Genomic DNA, 18842 nt, shown 5'->3' with positions numbered 1-18842 from the left:
CTTGGGTTGCATCTCCATAAATAATAAGCACTTGTTATGCTAATAGTCACGATTTCCAATTACATGTTTTGCATACAGATCATATACATGTTAATTACGCTGTGCCCATAGCCAGTAATGCACATCTTAGGTCTTCAAGCATTGTCATGTGTATAATGATGCAACAAGAAAAGTTTTCACGTGCAAATAAATAGCTGATAGAATAAAGAGCTAGACAGCCCTGAGATAACCAGGAATACCAGGGACAATTGTGGAAGAAGCCCAGGATTAGTGTCACTTCTGGCTCGACATCTCTCCTTGTACCTGATTGTAAGGAAAATAAAATGAAACAAAAGGTTGCATGATAATGCCATGAGGCATGATAATAATTAACCCCTTGTTGGTTAATTACTAGGTGCATGCTTGTGAACACTGCTGTACCTTTTACTAGAGCACAGAATTTAGTAGTTTTATTCTGACTTGGGGCAGGTGGGGCAAAAGGTGGGACCTGGCCCTTTGGAGAGGTGAGATAATGTGGGCAGAGTTACTCCCTGGAAAAAATGCTTATATGGTTATATGGCATTCCAGACTAAATGTTTAACGCAATTCATAAGGTATATGATAGAAATATTTACCTGTTAGGAAACTGTAAGAACATTATATAAAAGTTCATTACCAGGTTAATTTTTCATGTATCAGATAATAATGTCAGGCATCAGATAATCTGGGCCCTACAAGGCACAGGTGCTTGGAATTAGTGGTTCCATTTCAAAAGAAAATAGCTGTTACGTGCAGTAGCTTGCCATGTCAGTATTCAGTTGTTATTGGTATCTGTTTTCCAGCGTCCTATGTAGTCCCAACGTGTGTATCTTCTGGTCAGGAAAGAGCAAGAGGTTTCATTGTTAAGTTTGCAAGAAGAGTGTTTTCTCTATTTGCAAGTATTCTTTGAACAATGGAACTGGTGGAGTAGTTTAAAAGTTGACCTTTTGCTAAAAACAAGTCTGCCTGCTGAATTTTTTCTCCAGTCAAGTGTCTGTAAACCTGTCGGTAGATCTCTGAAATGTAACTAATCTGAAGGACCATTCTCAGGTGATTTCAGCTATGATTTTATTAGGGCTTAGCTGAGGTCAGAAGTTCACCTGGGCCGAGTTGTGATTACCACAGGTGTTTATGAGATAAGGAGTTTCATGGAGGACACACCTCTGATCGGCTGCATGTTTTAAATATTAGTTTAAATTTAGTACCTTATTGTCCATGCTTGCTGCTTAATTAAGAACTATTTTGTTTCTAGAGCAATTAGTCCATAAGAGTTGTCAGCATTTTAAACAATACCTGAGAGCTAGGAGAAAAATTTGTTTAAAAGTATACACTGGTTAGGGCTGCTGTCCTGTAGGTAAGTGGTTTGATTCAGTTAATTTTGGGAAGATGATGAAGATTGTAAATCTAAAAATACCTTAGTTCACAGAACCAGGTATAGATAACAGTGGCAAAGAGGAGAAATGTCCAAAATTCTATATTGTATTAGAAGTCTACTGTGAATTTGGAATTGGCAGGTTAGTCTATTTAATGGACAGAAACAATAAAAATAAGAAAAAAAACAATTCACATGAAAAAGCATATCCAAAGAGAAGAAACACTTTGCAAGATAACCTGAGAAGCAGTGATGTATTTTGGCTCATATACAGTCTTTGGAACATAGTAGTGTTGTATAGGTGGAGTAGATCCCTTTGTTTTATAAGAAAAAACACAAATGGACTCTCAAAAATAAAGGAAAATGATTTTTTTGTTGAAGTTGAGAGTTTGTGTCATTGTTCTTCTCAGATTATGCCGTTGAAGTGTTTATATGGTTTGCATGTTTATAGACTCAGTGATACAGAGCATTTTCAAACACTACAATGATTCTAGCTTGATTTGGTAGTGGTATTTTCATTAGTATAAATGAGTTTACTTTTCTAGTGGGATGTGCAAGCTTTACAACATCCACAGCAACAGTAAACAACTGTAAATTCAGAGATATATCTAATTAGGGGAAGGCTGATGCAATTAAGATGGATAAACTCTATTGATCATAGCTGAACAAGATACAGATGACAGCAGTGGTTTTACAGTGGGTACCCTGATGACATGGTTAATGACTGCTATTGATTTTACAGTAATGACTTTAGTATTTTGTTGGGGGAGTGTGGGTGTAAGTCCATGGAAGGTTAAATCAAGTTTTATAGGGCTTCTCAAAACCATACTACAACTACTTGGAGAATTGCTTGTTCAGCCAGAAATATCTAATTCTTTAGATGCCACACTTGCATGTCCTTCTTGGGCCTGAATGTATCCTCTCACACAGCCCTGTACCTGCTGGCCAGAACAGAACCTGTAATTCACATTTTCTCTCTTTCTGAGCTGTTCTCTACCTCACTGCTCCTAGCTGATCATTTGTTTAGCTTCTTTCATATCTGTTTCTGTTCTCCACTCTATTACATGTTGACATGTAATTACATGATTACATTACAGGCATGATGTTAGAAAGCTCAGAAATTGAACTGTAAGTGATATATGGACATCTGTCATAGATTCACCCAAATTATTTTTTCAGAGTCCCAAGAAAAAGAATTCATGCCGGCTGCACTATGTTTATAAATCCATTTTGTAGGGATCAAACTGACAATCTTAATGGTTGCAGGAGACAGTTAAGTCTTGGAACATTGTAGCAGTTCCTGTTACTCTATTCAGCAGTCTAGATTGGAAGAATTAATTTTTTTTTTCCTTGGTCAGTGGCATGTGTGTTAACATCTTGTTTGGCAGAGTTATGTTCTTCAGAAAGAAGACTGATTTTTATAGTTTTAAGAAGGAAATAAAGAAAACTGCATTTAAAACAATGGGAATGATACATCATTCTTGTGTTTCACCACGTTAATTGCACTTTAAGATCAGATTATTTTCCATTTTATATTGATTGTTCTTAATATTGGGCTATTTGTCTTATACATTTTAGTTTGGTTTGTTTATTTCTGTCTGGAAATATTAGCATAGAAATCAGATGCAAAAGCAAATACATGTGTGTATAGTTCATGTGTTGAGAATATTCCTCACTCAAGGAGTCTGACACTTGGTAATGTGTTTCAATATAGAAATATTTTGGATCATCCAAGTATAACCCCTTGGATTCAGCGTTCATTTGCAATTCCTCTCAGATAAGAATATGCAAGCAAAATTGCTATTCAGCATACCCCACTTTCATTGGATTTTCTCCAGTTCCCTGCCTTTTTTTCTTTCTAGAAAGTGGCCATTTGTGTTTTTCACTCTGATGTGCTTATTCATTTGAAGTGGGCATGGTGAAAAGTGTGCCTCACAACTGTGTCAACACAAGTGCTCCATGGAGGCTACTGGCATTTTTTAAAGCAATCTTTGAAGTGCATGTTAAAAGGTTATTAAACCGTTTTTAATCATACCTCACACATACACAAATAGTCTTTTCTTCTCTATCAGGCATGCATCTCACCTTGCTGGAGGAAACTGGGGCATTCCTTAGTGGTTGCTCAGTGAAAAGCTGCTCCTTGGAGGTGGATGCTAGGTCTATCTCATGTTGTGCAATAATTATTAATATTATCCTGTATTTGAGTTTTCTGGTCAAATTCGCAGTCTCCTGAGGGTCAGAATCCCCTTTTTCTAAATGTCTCCTTGCCCAGTTCCTATGCATTACAATATATGCTCATGCAGCAGCACATGCTGATGGTTCCTTTTTACTTTCTTCTGTGATACCATCTGAGTGATTTAAACAAAACCCCAAAATATTCTACACTTGATGTGTTCACTTATAAAAATAAATAAATCCACACACCACCACCATAATAAAATTGTCTGCTCTCAGGAAAGCATGTGGCAACAGAGAATTCTTCCCAGTGAGATTTAAGGATGTGAGGAGTGCTTCAGAGCAGAAATCCGTCAGTCTGCAAACTCACTGCCTTTGAAGAGCAAGGAGAATTAGAAAATGAAGCTTCGTTTTCCAGTTCTACTTTTTGTTTCACCCAAGCTCCCTTTGGAAGCTCACTGAAAACCCAAAGGGTTTATTTTCTACTATATCTCATCCTGAGGGTTTATTTTGCTACCAGTGTTCTTCTGGTTTTAGGTAGAAGTACCTTTCTAGGGTTAACAATTACACGAGTTCAGTAAGCTGGGGCTTCTTTGTTTTTGTTTTTTTTTTTTTAATTATTTTAACGCAAAGGTCATATGTTTAGGTAGTTACATAGAGTTTTATCCCTAAATTATCACGTGCAAGAGTTGTAATGGTGCAGTGGTGCTGCTGAAGTCCTGCTTTCATTTTCTCATGCAGATACCCAATCAATGAAAGTACTCTAAAAAGGTGTATTTTTGTTCCATGTGCTCTAGTTCAAAGGATAGACCTGTGTTCAAAAGCATGTTTGAGTCTGTTCAGAACATATTTTGGTGTTGCAAATCTTGGTTTGTTTTTGTTTTGTTTTGTTTTTTAATTTAAGTAATCTTAATGTCCCTTAGGGGGAAAGACATGGAAAAAAATCTTTTAAAATTGCTGTTGAGATTATTTTAAGACATTGGTTTACCCAGTGTAATGGAGTCTCTTCCAGGGCAAGATGTGGCAGATACCTCATGCCACACATTATCCAGCAGGTTCCAAAGACTGTGCAGTGGAATGTCTTTACAGCTTATGCTGCTTTTGTTACTTTTATAATCATTCCAGTTATCAAATGCAGACATTTTGTAAGGTCCTAACTGATAGATCTCAGCTACTGAGAAACATAAATAAAAAGGATTTGACATATTGCAGTAAACCCACAATTTTCAGGCATTTTGATGTTCTCCAAGGGAGTATTTGAAATGCAGCAAGATTTGAGCTGCCTTAACCTAGAATGCAAGCCTGTAATTCTGGTTTTAGGCCTTTGCCAATAAAATGGAACGAGGCATTTCTTTGATAAGTTTTTGTTTTGCTGCAAGCAGATTTAGCTCATTTCTGACCAGGATCACAGTTATGCCCGAGGTTAATGGGAATAGCACACGGGTGTGGGGGGAAGGAGCAAGGGATTGGAGGTGCAGTGCTTTTATGGCACTGAGCATTAGGGCACTTCACAGCCTTTTCTAAGCAGCTGTTCTTTTAGGTAAATTAATATGTGGGGTCTCTTTTCTTCTCCCCAACTTTAACTACCATAAAAGAACTTAATGTAAAGCTGTTCACAGCTTATCTCACCCCATTGCTATGTGAAACTTCTAATACAAATGCTTTTGTACACTGCAGCCATAACACACTAATCTTCTGAACTTCCTGACCCATAAAACTGTGATTATTGCTACATGTAAAATTCATCTGGAAATATCCCTCTGTATATAGCGTTATGAGTATTACATTGCAAAATCCCTCCTTTGCAGTGGGGGGACTACCAGGGAGGGGAAGGACAGTGGGGCTGTAGATGGGTGTGAGTGTAGTTCTGTACTTTAATGTTGTGAATTTGGCTTTATTTGGAGTGGGGGAGCTGGTGATTCAACAGATGCAGTGTCCTGTTTTTTGGGTTTTTTTGGTCCCTAGATTACAGTTTCAGATTTGATTATCTTTTTTTTTTTTTAATAGAATATTTCTGGCTATTCTTACTTGCCATTGGATCAGTCACTAATTTCCTATACAACTGCATGGGCAGATAATTAAGAAACATCACTTGTGAGAGATATTTGGAGGAAGACAGAAAGGGTGTTAGAGATTAAAAGAAAGCTTTAGTGTTGCAGTTGTGATTCTTCTAAGTACCTGTCATATCTGAGAGTTATCTCTGCTCACTATTCAGCAATTAAAATAAGGAATGAGAAGCAGTTTGCACGATTCTTTGATAAAGGATAGCAGTTAAAATGCACCAGAGGCAAAAAAGGAGTAATAACAGTCCATGAGGACCTTTTCCCTCTTTCTTTATGGATAGTATGTAGGTTTCTTTAAAAAAAGCCATGTGATTCTTGTCTAATCTTCAGCAAAGATAGTGACATCAGCATCTTTGCATTTGTGCGTGTGCACATCACAAAGGGGGTGGGTTGGCTGCACTCTAAGGTGCAAATGAACAAAAAAGCACAAGAGCCATGTTTCTACCTTTTTTTGGTCATCAGACTAACATAATATAGACAATCATCCATCTGAAGAAAAATGTAAAAATTTTTAAAATTAAGTGAACGGGCGCTTTTAATTTTGAACCACAAATGTTTGTGTTAAATTATGCTTTTCCCAAGCCACTTTTATTATTAGCATTGTTCTAAATTGCAAGTTGTCACATCCTCCAGTCTCTAAATTACCCGTCCTCTGTGTTTCCATAGTTACACAGTAGCCACTAAAATACAGACTCCAGCTAGAAAGGCAAGCTCAGACTTCAACTCATTTATTTGAAGGTTTTGGCAGCAGAGTATCTCCACAAAGTCTTTGTTTTATAACCTTTGAATTCTTGCATTTTAACTCTTTCAACCAATGTTACCCTGTTGTGCTAAAAGGTATGCTTTATTTTAGGCAAGGGTATTCAAGCTGATAATAAATATATAATAAATGAATAAATTAATAATTATTAATAAATATATAATAGTAGAGTTGACTTCTCACTAGTCTTTTCTACTCTTCTTTTTGGTTTTGGGCTGAATGATCCATGTTTTTCTTGAGATGAGGCTAAGGAACAGCATCATGTCCTCTCCATTTTCTCCATCCTAAAGGCTTCCCATTTCCTTTCCAGAGCAGGATCCCTTGCTAGTGATCTCACTGGCAACAGAAATTTATCCTGGCACTATTCAGCTGGTGTGATTTCCCATATTAGAAAAAAAAAAAAAAAAATCCCACATGTTCATCAGAATGCAGAGATCTTGGAAGAATCCTGTCAGAAAGAATTTATATTAGATTAAAATAAGAATTTGAATGTTAACCACCAGAATTTTTTTATCAAATATTTCTAAATAACCATCTCTGTTGTATTTGAAATAAGGGGAAATAATAAACCCCTCCCTTACTCTACAATGCTAAATAAAGAAGAATCAGATTCATATTACATACATTCTATTAGTTTCTTAAGTTCTTTGCTGGAGATACCAGTGGGTAAATTGCTATTTTCTTTACCATTCCTGTTGAAAATGTTTTTTTATGCTACCAGTCTCCCCCTCAAAAAAAAAAAAAAAAATTCCAAATATTTTGTATTAAAGCATGTGAATGTCTCCTGCTACATTCACATAAAACAATACTTGCTTCAGCAGTCACGTTGTTGAACCCCTGTATAAAAGCAGAGGTTGTAGTCTTTTAGCTGAGATCAAGCAGTGCCATTTAGTACCTCCAAGCAGAGAGTTGCTGACATGAGCTTTTACTTGGTGGGATACGGTACCTGCTCTGGAGGCACCAGTCTGCCTGGCTGCCATCAGGTTACAGCATTCACAGATGACCTAGTCCCAGCAGAAAGTCTTGACCTCTCGCTTTTTCAGCACTTCAGAGGTTAATTTTGTTGAGGGATCAGATTTCTTTCCAGGGGAAGTTTCTGATGATCACCTTCTAGCTGGGTTTTACTTTCCAGTGTCTCTTAGAACTGCTGCTAAGGGCTCCATTGGAAAACAACCTTGCTCCTACTTTTTTTTCCAAGTCTCTTCCTAGATAGTCAAGTTACAGGCTAGTTTATTTAAGGGAGGGTACTGGATGGTAGCCTAATGAAGGTATCAACCTGCAAAATAAATCTGAGCCCCTTTCCTGGAATTCTTCATGGGCAACAAGGTGGAGAAGTGCTTTGGCTGGGGAATATTGCAAGGTAAGAGATTTTCTATACTTTTGAAAGCACAGGAGTGTGTTGTGTTACACCTTGGAGTATGGAGGTTTAGCTTTGCAAATATAGGCAGCAGTGGAAACACATTAGATGATAGATAAATCTGAGCAGCTTTCTCCCTGCACTGTTTCTTTTCAATCACTGTATGCTGCATGAAATCAATACATTTTTAATAGATTGAAAATATTTGAATAACATGATAGAAAATTTCCTATGTGGGAACTAACAGCTATTGCTGTGTTTGCTTTTTCTGGCTTAGTTTTGTGATTCTGTGAGGTTTATTGATACTCAAAGGTTGCAATCTAGCCGGTTATCTTTCCACTAGTGTTGCAGGCTTTTAGCCTCAGAAAACTGTGGGGCTTTCTTGTATTTTAGCAGTGTAAGTCTATTTTCTGTGCAAAGTAGGAGCCTCTGTGGGAATGAGCTCACCCTGCAGGGAAACAAAGACGTGTGTGAGTCTATTTCAGGCCAGATCCCAGCCCAGAGTGCACTTGCTTTTTAGTACATAATATTCAGCTCTTATGCTCACTCCTGTGCAAATTTCTGGTGGCTTCCTGATTTGTCTGAGTAAGGGTGTAAGAACCCTTTCTTTTTTGTAGCTCCTTCCAAATAAGCCTAATTTTAAAGACTCACTTGAACCAGGAGTTATTGGTGCTATCTAGAATGTTGCAGTTCTGCTAGGATAAAATACTGCTTTCAGGGTTGATAGTAGCTGACATCTTCCACAAAGCAAAGAATAAAATATTTTTCTTGATTATGTGTCTGTTTGTTCTGTAAATCAGTGGTGTGATAGCTGCTGTTTTTCAGTGGTTTGGCTTCCTGAGGGATAGTGCTGTGCCCTGCGATCAAATTAACACTTTTTTATTGCCAAGTTCAGCTTTTATTTTAAGGCGTATTTCAGCAGGCTGTCATGTTCAGAAAGACAATTTCTGTTGTTTTTCTCCTTATTTCCTAATGGGAGAACCGTGTGCATTTTCTTTGTCTCCATGTGCTCATCTGCAGCTGATGCTGCTGTGAGACAGGAGCAGTTCTCTTGTGTGAAATTACTTTTGCTGCTGTGCACAGGTTTTGGCCTCGATCAATTTATGTAGAAGCTTTGCAGTGTTTTCTGAATAGGGAAAGTGCCTGGCAATTACTCTAAGTCTGCTTGCATATATGTCTTGTCTTCAGTTTTGTGCCTGTGTGTTTCTTGCTTGGGGTTACAGTCTGCAGAACTGAAAGATTTGCACTGTTGTCAGTGCTGGAGTTACATTGCTAGGATGGATTAAAAGAAGATGGGAAGCAAAGGAGCTGTATTCTACCTGCCAGCTGCAGCTTTTGGCTCTGGGGCTGTTCAGTATCCACCTTGTCCTGGGTCCCAGTTGGTGACTTATTCTGGGGCAGTGGGTGGCTGAGTGATCCTGATCTGGTGGCAGATGGTGATGGGGCAGGTGGGTCCAGCCCCTTGAGTCTTTCAAAAGCTCACTCAGCAGCAGGGAATTTAAATGCATCTTGAATAGTTTTGTTTCCATACTGCCCTTCATTCCTTTCTTTCCATCTTTTTGTTAGGTCAGTCCTGTAGGAATTTAGCTAATCTTTTCTTTTTCTTCTCAGTGTTTAAGCCTGTTTTTATTATGTTTTGGAGCCTCTGGTTAAGCAGCTGCCAGGTACCAGTAACTGCTGGTGAGCTGCTGAGCTCTCACCAGCTCAGCCCAGTGCTGGGGGAGCTTCAGGTGGATATCAGAAACTCTGTCACTCTGTTCAGTGGATACTTCCCCCTTCTTTAAGTCTTAAATTCTCTTTGTATGAGGAGGTGATGTGATCCAGAGTATCTGCTTTTGGGGGAGAGGTAAGTAAGTAGTAAGAAAGAAGTACTGGTAAGTAGGGTGGGTAAGAAAACTGCACAATCAAGTCTTTGATTTTTCACAATTCTCTATCCCCTGAGCAGGCCACCTTCTCTGCCTGCCTAGAGAGGAGGTGTTTGGGTTGGGGCCTTGCTGAGAGGGAGTAGAAGGCACATTGCAGTGGTGACCTAGACCCAGATCTTTGCCAGGGGCCTCCTCCCCGTTCCCTCATCCCTGCAGTCCTCCTGGGACAAGCTGGGACAGTCCATCACTGAGTCCGCAGTCTAGGCTTGACCTCTGGATTTGTTCAGTCCATTGCTGTCACATGGACACTTTACAGGGATTTATTTTCTGGAAGTCATACAAGGCTTTGTATGTAAACAAGGATTTCTGACTTTGATTAGAATACTTTTCTCAGCACTTCTTACTGTCATGGAAACAAAGGCAGAACAAACAAAGCACGTTTTTTTAACGTGGTAACTGAGATTGAACACTGACCTTATTGTGATATGAAGACCCTAATTTTGTTTCTAGTTTGCTTTGGAGTCATCATAGAGACAGAAGCGTGATTGGGGTGAGCATCACTCCCTTCCAAACCAGGGAGGTGAGAGGGCTGCTGGCCAAGGGTGCTCTGTGCACCCAGTGTAGAGCTGGTCTGTAAACAGCATTATAAACACAGTAAGTCTTCAGGCAGAATAGCAGGTGGGGAAATATGGTTTATAGGCTGTGAGTGCAAGAAAAAGGGGCTGTCTGCTGGTTGTGGTTTTATACACTGAATTTTGCAGACTTAGCTGGGAGTTCCTCCAGCACCTGGGTCACATTCAGTGCCTTTCTTTTCTCACCTTCCCGGAGGCTGTGGAGGTACAGGGGAACCCTGGTTGTGAACAATGGCCAAAGAAACAAGTTCCACCAGTCAGGCATTTTGCAACTGAATGCAGTTGTGCTGGCTGCTGGCTCAGGGACCCCAGACAGCTGAAGGGGCCTTTGGAATTTCAGCTTCAGAGCAGGATGCGATGATTTTTGGTGGAAAATCAAATCAGTTCATAAAAATTTAGGGTGTTCTAACTCCTTGAGATCAGGTGGATTTTGAGGAGGTCGTGTGTGTGTGTGTGTGTGTATGTGTGTGTGTGCACTCAGCTGTGTTCAAGTTTGTCAGTGGCTTGGTCAAATTCCTGGTTAGATTTTAAGGGATGAAATAAAATCCAGTGTTACTTTTATAAGGTTATTAGCACTGATATAAGATTAAATTAAAAGAGCATGTGCTGTTTTCTTACTTCTCCAAATCTTTTCTTGCCCAAATTTTTCAATGCTGAATAATTTTGTTCTGTGAGTTATTTCCTTTACAAATAGGTATTTTAAATGTAAATCCTGAAACCTTATCTTGGATGAATTCTAAACAGAGTTTGGCAGAAAGCTGCAGTTCAGCTTTCTGGCAATAATCCCAATAGTCACTAAACAAGAAAATGTCTGAGTAGCTCACAGCACACTTCCAGCACTTTAAATCTGCACCAGAAAATGTCATTAAAAGGATTAGATTCTGCTCCAGAAAGAGCAACTGGAAAGGCTCTGTATTCTCTGCATTCATTTTTCCTGGTTTACTTTTCTTGGTCTGGATTTACTAAATATTTCAAGGTAACAATCCTGTCCCTGGGCTCCTCTTTTGGCGAGAAACAAAGTGATTTATGTTAAAATACCTATAGTGAGAAGTAAGTATAGTATAGTAAGAAGAGAGTAACTGGAGACATGAGGGAGGTGGGTGATTAATAGCAGTGTAAAACACATTAATTAAATTAACTTCTCTTGAAGTAGATTTCCATCCATTCTTTTGCAAATAGTTATGTTTCAGTTTCAGAAGAGTTTGAAAGGAAAACTGTGCAAGGGTCTATGTGTGTTTTCTGGATTTCTGGCCCAGTTCTCACTACTGTAGGAAATCCCAGAAGAAAACAGTGCAAACTGTGGTATTTACTGTCTCATGATTGTAGCATATTTAATTTTTCCTTTTAAATCTTTGAAGATGCTGTGAAGTTTCAATCATTTTGTACCTTGATCTTTTTTGTTGTTGTTGTTCACCTATCAACTCATAAATAGTTAAATTTTTAAATAGAAGAGAATAATTGCCATGTTTCCACTTGAAATATTGTAGAGCCCCAAGGCCCTTTCTTGGACAAATGTGTTTTTCAGCAGCTCATTGTAATTTTGGTTTTGAGTGAAGATCCAACAAAATTAAAATCCATACCCATCCATCCAGAAAAGTGCATTTTCAGCCATCAACAATAGCTTTATTTGAAAGGATTTTAATGACTCCTTTGCAAAGGGGGAAAATTTCTGCAGTGAGAGGGGCTGTCCTGAGAATCACAGAATGACTTTGCATGCTGTCCAAGTTCACAAAGAAGAGCCAATTCTGTGGATGATGATTATGCAAGATGGAAAAGTGCTGATAGACTGTGGAAAAATACAAGTCTGAGCCAAACAGCTTTACAAACCTGTTTGAAAAAGCAGCTTTGAGCAGTTGATCTGGTGCTGCACGCGGGTGATGTGTAGTAGCAGTGTTGCATTAGGGTGAGCAGAGTGAGGTGGGAAGGTAGAGGAAAGTGCTTGGGGTACTTGATTTCATAGAGAGCAGGAGGCAGTGCTGTGGGTGTTTTAAAGTGATGGCAGGGGTGGATTTTAAGTGGGTGGTTGTATAATTTTCATACTGTAATACACTTTCAAGATTTTAATTGTTTTTTTAAATTTGCAATTTTCAGTAATCAAAGTAAAGTTTCAGGTGATTGATCAAATAAAGGAAAGCCCAAACACTTCAGGTTATGGTTGAGTAGATTTTTGCTGACATCAGAAATTATTAATTGCACCAGCTAAATTACAAAGATGCTATCTTGGCTCTGAGAGCCAAGAGCACCATAATTAGGGCTCTTAGATACCCCGTTCTGCTTCCTCGCTTTTGACTTTAACCATCAAGGCACTGGATCAAGGTAAAAACAAATTCATTTATGTGGAGGGCTTGGGGTGGTTTCAAGAACAGCGTGAAACAACTGCCTCCATTTGGTGACAGGTCCTGTCCCCTGGAGGAGCCACAGCCTTAACCAGAATGTGTGGATTCATTGCATTATTTTTAGCTGTATGTGTTGAGTGGTCACAAAAGTGGCTTGCATTGGCATCTAGTTTATGATAGAGTTCAGTGAATTCTACCAGCCCTCTGTAGTGCTGTTTCAAAGGGCAGCAACAGTAATTGTTCATGTAGGTTTACAATCTTAAGTGTCTTCACTGTTTCTTAAGTGTTTCTTCAGTGTCTTACATGCTGTTGTTTTTTTCTAGCTAGAGACTGTGCACTCCCACCCTTCTACTGAAATGATATTTACTAAATAAAACTAAAGCTATCTGGGTTTAGACAGATACGTGGGTTTGCACATCCTACCTTGTCAGAACAGCTTGGGCACCAGTGTCACCAGCATGCTCACGAGAGCTGTGTTGCTTAGTTTGTGGCACCCAAAATCTATCCAGACATCTATCTCCAGACCTCAGAACAGCTAATCTTTTTAAATTTAGTAACAAATTATAATGTAAGCTTGAAAATACAGAGTTGGAGTAGTTCATAGTTTTCACCAGAACATAAAGGACCTAAGCCCAGGATACACCACAACCGTCAAAGTATTCAGGTGCGTGTTTCTACCTTTGTCCTCAGGCACATGTCCCAGTTCAGAAGGGCACTCAAATATTTTCATAATGCCTTAGATTGCCCAACTGAAGCCAACAGGACTGGCTGATGCCAGAAAAACTACTTATGATTAACATTAAACACATTCTTTAGATGTTGATGAACTGGGGCCTATGGTAGTTTAAGAATTGTGACTGCTTGAAAATAAAATATTTCCGTTTCTATACATTTAAGATGGGACTAGGAGTCACATAGAGAAAAATTATAATATTTAACTTTTTTTTTTACCCACTGCCATATCTCCATAAGAAGGAAACTAAACTATTAAACACGGAAGGCATTGGCATTGTACTCTTATGATTGTTATTTTATTATAGGTTCAGAAATATAAAATAAGTTTGTTGCTACACAAAACTTTGGAAAGCAAGAAGCATATTTTTTTATTCAGTAATTTTATTAACTGTTTTGTAACCTTATTTGTAGATTTACCTAGGAACTGTAATTGCTTTATGTGATAGATTTGGAAAGGAAAATAAATATCAGTTATAAGACCTGTTTTCAAAACTGAAATTTAGAAGTAATATGGCTTTCAATATTTTGCCTTGTGATATTTAATTGCCTACTCTAAAAAAGTGCTTCAAATAAGTCTTTCAATCCTATTCCAGATTTTCAATTCCCCCCCTAACATTTCTTAGCATGGACAGCACATCTTTCATTCAGTTATGCTGGAAAAAATTTTTCAAAACAGCCAATAAAACTGGTGTGTCAAATCTGCCTGTCTGGCTTTCTCAAATTCAGGAGGTCTCACATTGTGAGTTTTATTTTAACGTGGGTTTCTATTTTGCATTGCAATGGATTCCCTTTTTATCCAGGTGAAGGCAATCTGGGAGAAAATTGTCTTTCCTTTGGATTGTAGCATCCCCAACACTGTAGGCTGCAGCATTTCCTTCCAATCATGAGACCTGGAGTGTCTGTAGTTTATCAAATACTGTTTGGGAAATCATCTTGGAAATATTGTAACTCGGACACTCCTGAAAGTCAGTCAGAGCTGGCAGGAGTGAATTCTCCTGAGCTGGAGAAAACCAGACGAAGGGTGACCCCAAGGCTCCATTAAAGAGAGCCTGTGGCAGGAGCCTGTAGCGTGTCCATGCAGCAGAGCAGCCTGACTGAGTATCCCAAATTTCCTTTCCTGGGTTGCTGGAGCTGTTGATCTGACCTGCCCAGCTGGCTTATCTGCAGGGATGCAGGAGAAGGGGCACAACTGACTGTGCTGACACATTGATGAGAACCTTCACTGCGAACAGAGCAGTCAGCAAGGAGCAGCTGCCAGCAATAACCCTTCCTGTGGCATGCAGAGGAGGGTGTTCCTGTGGCCACACTTAATTTATGGTTCAGCAAATTGTGCTGCTCTTCAAGCTGTGCTCAGTTCCCTAAAAGGCCTTGTACAGATGTAGGTGTACATAATACTCTCAAGTAAGAAAAAGGAATTTAAATTATTAAGCAGCATTAAAAGTCATGCAGGAAGATGTTTTTTAGTGCTAAGTGGGAAAAAAATGAAATGCTTTCTATTTCAAAGCTGACAAAGTTTATGTAGAAAGGCTATAGTAAATCCGTGGTGAAGCTATGAATAAAGTTCAAGCAAACAGAGATAGGCTGCCTTTCTTTACACAGTTCTTTTAACACAGGTTAAGACAGTTCAGGTTTAAATGCATATATTGACTGCTCACTATATTGATTTGTGAATATAGCTTTCACTGCCCAGCCAGAGACCTCATTGCAATCTCTTTGTTACAAGTTTGTAAAGCAAACAGAAATGCAACAGAGGAGGAGAGTCTGGAGCTCCCAAAATCTGAAGCTGGGTTGTAAATAGCTAGAGAGCTGCCAGGTGATGAGTTCTGAATGTTTTGCAAATGACGTATTACATATATATATATATATATATATATATATATATATATATGTATATATATTTTTGCATTTCCAGCCATAGTTATCCAGTGGACTGAAATGTCTTCACAGATCTCCTTCCAGGACAATATTACCATCTCAGCTTCATTGTTCTTGGAGACTGAGCACTTGTAAACCAGTAAACCAGTTTATAAATCTCTTCCTTGAGCAGCTTACTTTTACAGGCATTTTGCAAGTTGGAGCATCTGGCTCCGTTTTTAGATAATTTTGATTCTTTCCATTGTAACGCTCAAATTGCTTCAGGCAAGGCTTTTTTTTTTTTTTTTTTTTTCCGGTGGTGCTTTGTCCTAAATTTCTAGTGACACGTTTCTCATTTACTGGAAAATGTTGAAGCTATCACATGCTGGAATAAGGTAGTCCTGAATAGTTGCTCTTCCTGAAAAGGATGGGCAGCTCAGGATTATTTGCCATCTGAAAGACTGAACTTTTAGTTGCTAAAGTTTTTTGAGGCTGGTGATGCTCTTGATGGTAGATCCAAGTTGTTGTCCAGGTTTGTGGAACATCCAGATTTTTTTTCCTTGCATTTAAGTTCCATCTCTTAGCAAGTCAGTGCTATGCCTACTTGGAGATCACAGAATCACAGAATGTTTTGGGGTGAAAGATCTTTAAAGATCTTATTCCATTCCCCTGCCATGAGCAGGGACACCCTTCACTACCACAGGTCACTCAGAGCCCCATCCAGCCTGGCCTTGTACACTTCCAGGGATGGGGCAGCCACAGCTTCTCTGGGTAACCTGTGCCAGGGCCTCAGCACCCTCATGGGAAAAAAATCCCTTCATGCTACTACTTTCCCCTGCTCTGGGACTGCAGGCACACATTTCAGCTGAGTCAGGAAGAGCTGTGTCACTGGTGCCCTTGGCTTGGTGATGGCATACACTGGCCTTTCTGGCAACCAAAAGTGGGCTAAGGGTTGTAGAAATAATGCTCTTTCAAATGACATCTTGTCTTTTGACCCTTGTTTTCTCCCTCTCTTGTGCTTTTTCTCCAGCTGGGATGACAGCAGCTCTGTCAGCAGTGGTATCAGTGACACCATAGATAATCTCAGTACTGATGACATTAACACAAGCTCCTCTATCAGCTCCTATGCCAACACACCTGCCTCCTCCCGCAAGAACTTAGATGCACAGGTAAGAGCTTTGGCTTATTCAAGTAACATTGATATTTAGTATTTTCTCTGTGCAGGAGGCGTAATTGTTTTAGGTTGGCTGAGCTTGAACACACAGCCAGCCTTCAGTATTGACAGTATCAATAATGACCACCTTATCATTCATGGCATTTACAAATATTTCCCCTGTGGATGGAAGCCGTGGCATCTCTGCCATGGTGATGTCACAACAATTGGGTCTTACCTTCCTAGAATTGGGTCTTGCCTTCCTAGAGGCACTGCTGCACAGAAAACAGATGTAAATGGGATTTTATAGGGATTTTTTTTTTTTGGTCTAGAGAAGTTTACGTTTTTCTCTTAAGTAATAGAATACAATAAAGTCAATGTGAAAGTTCAAAGGTTGTTTACTCTTTTATCAGAAATGTAAGCATGCTGTGCAAATGAAATGGATTTTATTAAATTTCCAAAACTTTATGACGTGTTATTGAAGGCTTTCTGTGTTCGGCAGTATTTTGTAGGAGGATAAACTTTGCCTCCATCAGCAGGATACGTGTACATTTTGTGCTGAGACACCACACATCCAAAGAGGATTGGAACAAGTGAAGGCATCTAACAGTTGTTCACTGATCAAATAAACTGTGTAACATGGAGATTTGCACTAATATAAACTGCTTTTTTTAACCTATTGCATAGGTTTTTGTTTGGGAAAGTGCGGGACTACAGAGTCCAGCTTTGTTCTTTGTACAGCCTGCTCGAGGGACTTGGGTGCTGAAGCCACTGGGATGTGGTGACCTGGCAGTGCTGCCAGTAGATGAGAGGGATGTCGGTGCAACCTGCTCCTCTGTTTCTTCCCTCTTTTACTCTCCAGTCCTTTTCATCAGTGGATCCTAAATCAGTTTTTGGCATCAGTTTTGATGTAGACGTGTGGTTGCTGTGAAGTATTGCTCTGTCTCCAGAGCTGTGGTGCAAGCACAGAGTAGTCTTTGTTCCCTTGCCATCCAGTACATATTTGAGCCTACATGAAGGGTTTCCTCTGGTTCCCTATCAGCAACTGCACTGGCACTAAGAACTGCTAATACAAGTCCCATACAAGCTGAGAGGGGTTAAGATCTATCAAGCATATTTATCAGTACCTGACAGAGAGTAAGATGGATAACTAGAAGTGTTTTTTGACAATTGTTACTGTCTCAACATTATAATACTGGTGGGGGGGAAATAAAGGAAGACTTAGAGAGACGTGACTAAACATTAACCTAAGGAAAAAAAATAGAAACTCGTATGACTTCTATCTTCTGATAGATCAGATTCTTGGAAACACCTCTGAGAGATCAAAATCTGTGTTGACAAACTCCTCTTCATCCTCCACAAATATTACAGTAACCAAGAGAGTGCAGACAGACACCAGAAGAAAAGCAGCTGGAGCTTGTTCAGGCAGTAGTGTGTAGTTATTGGCGGAGGAGGCTAGGAGCAAAGAATGTACAAGTCGTGTTTGCAGTTTTTTGGCGTGATGTGTCTCTCTGACCTGCTTCCCTCTTCAGTTTTCATGAATGACAATCTCTATTCCAGGTATTTTGTTATCTGCAAATTGTTGCCTGTAAAATAGTACATTTTCAGTGGAACAAACTACCTGAATCTTGTCAGCCAAGGAAATGAAAAGAGATTGGAATGCTAAAATGCATAGCATCCAGAGTTAATTTTTTGCTGCCAATTGTAGAACTCAGTGCTCATGGTGCAGTGAATGCTGCAGACACCTTTTCTGTCTTTCCTGAAGGACTCTGTGATGGCCAGTGCCCAGGTTAGCCTTCTCCAGGGTGGTGAGCCACAAAGGACTAGCACGCATTTGCAGAAGGATGTGGACTTTTCTTCTCAGGGTGTCCCTTGCTTTGGTTATCCTAAACAGTAGGTGCTTTTGAGCTGCTGTGATTCTGTTACAACTCTTTGAGAGAGTACAGAAGTTGGATTTCATATAATTAAGGTGGGATCTCAAAGCTAATACATGTGCACCTGGGCGTCCAGGCAAATAATGCAGCAACATCAAAGGGAGAGAGCCTGAACATGTCAGTGTCTGCTGATAAAATCAGTAACTCAGGCAGAATAATCTCTGCAAAGAAAGGCATAGTTGCAGTAGGAAAAAAAATCTCTGTTGAGAAGCTGATTTTTGGAGCTGATGAGTACCCCATACTCCAGAACCTGTGGTTTCTCCATCTTGGAGAAACAGGACTTAAATATGATATTAACTCCATCTTCAGAGACATTCCTAGCTGTAGCCCATTTTTACAGCAATGCAGTGAAGATGTTTGCAAGTTGTTTTTGAACAAGCTAGTGATGGGAACCAGAATTTGCCTTCCCATGTTCCCATGTCCTGCTTATGATTATGCCAAGTACCAAACCACTTAATGTAGTTATGACTTTTGGCACCCTATTATTTTTCCTTTGTATTGCACAGAATTAGGTAAGTTGCCTTTATCACAGTACTACATATAGTGTGCCTTTAAAATCACACCATATGCATACTTTAAGGAGAAGTT

At 39.4% G+C, this 18842-nt stretch overlaps 1 protein-coding gene across 2 annotated transcripts in view; it reads left to right on the top strand.

Moving 5' to 3' along the window:
- Positions 1 to 18842, top strand: part of NAV2 (neuron navigator 2) — a 199399-nt gene that overhangs the window by 132312 nt on the left and 48245 nt on the right. For both annotated transcript variants that reach the window (XM_056492748.1, XM_056492747.1), the window contains one exon: positions 16198 to 16336. In XM_056492748.1, the coding sequence (XP_056348723.1) occupies positions 16198 to 16336 (139 nt within the window). The remainder of the gene's footprint in view (positions 1 to 16197; positions 16337 to 18842) is intronic.

The sequence above is a fragment of the Oenanthe melanoleuca genome, chromosome 5 (genome assembly GCF_029582105.1).
Source record: "Oenanthe melanoleuca isolate GR-GAL-2019-014 chromosome 5, OMel1.0, whole genome shotgun sequence".
In the NCBI taxonomy this organism is placed as follows: Eukaryota; Metazoa; Chordata; class Aves; order Passeriformes; family Muscicapidae; genus Oenanthe; species Oenanthe melanoleuca.
This window is presented reverse-complemented; position numbering and strand designations above follow the sequence as displayed.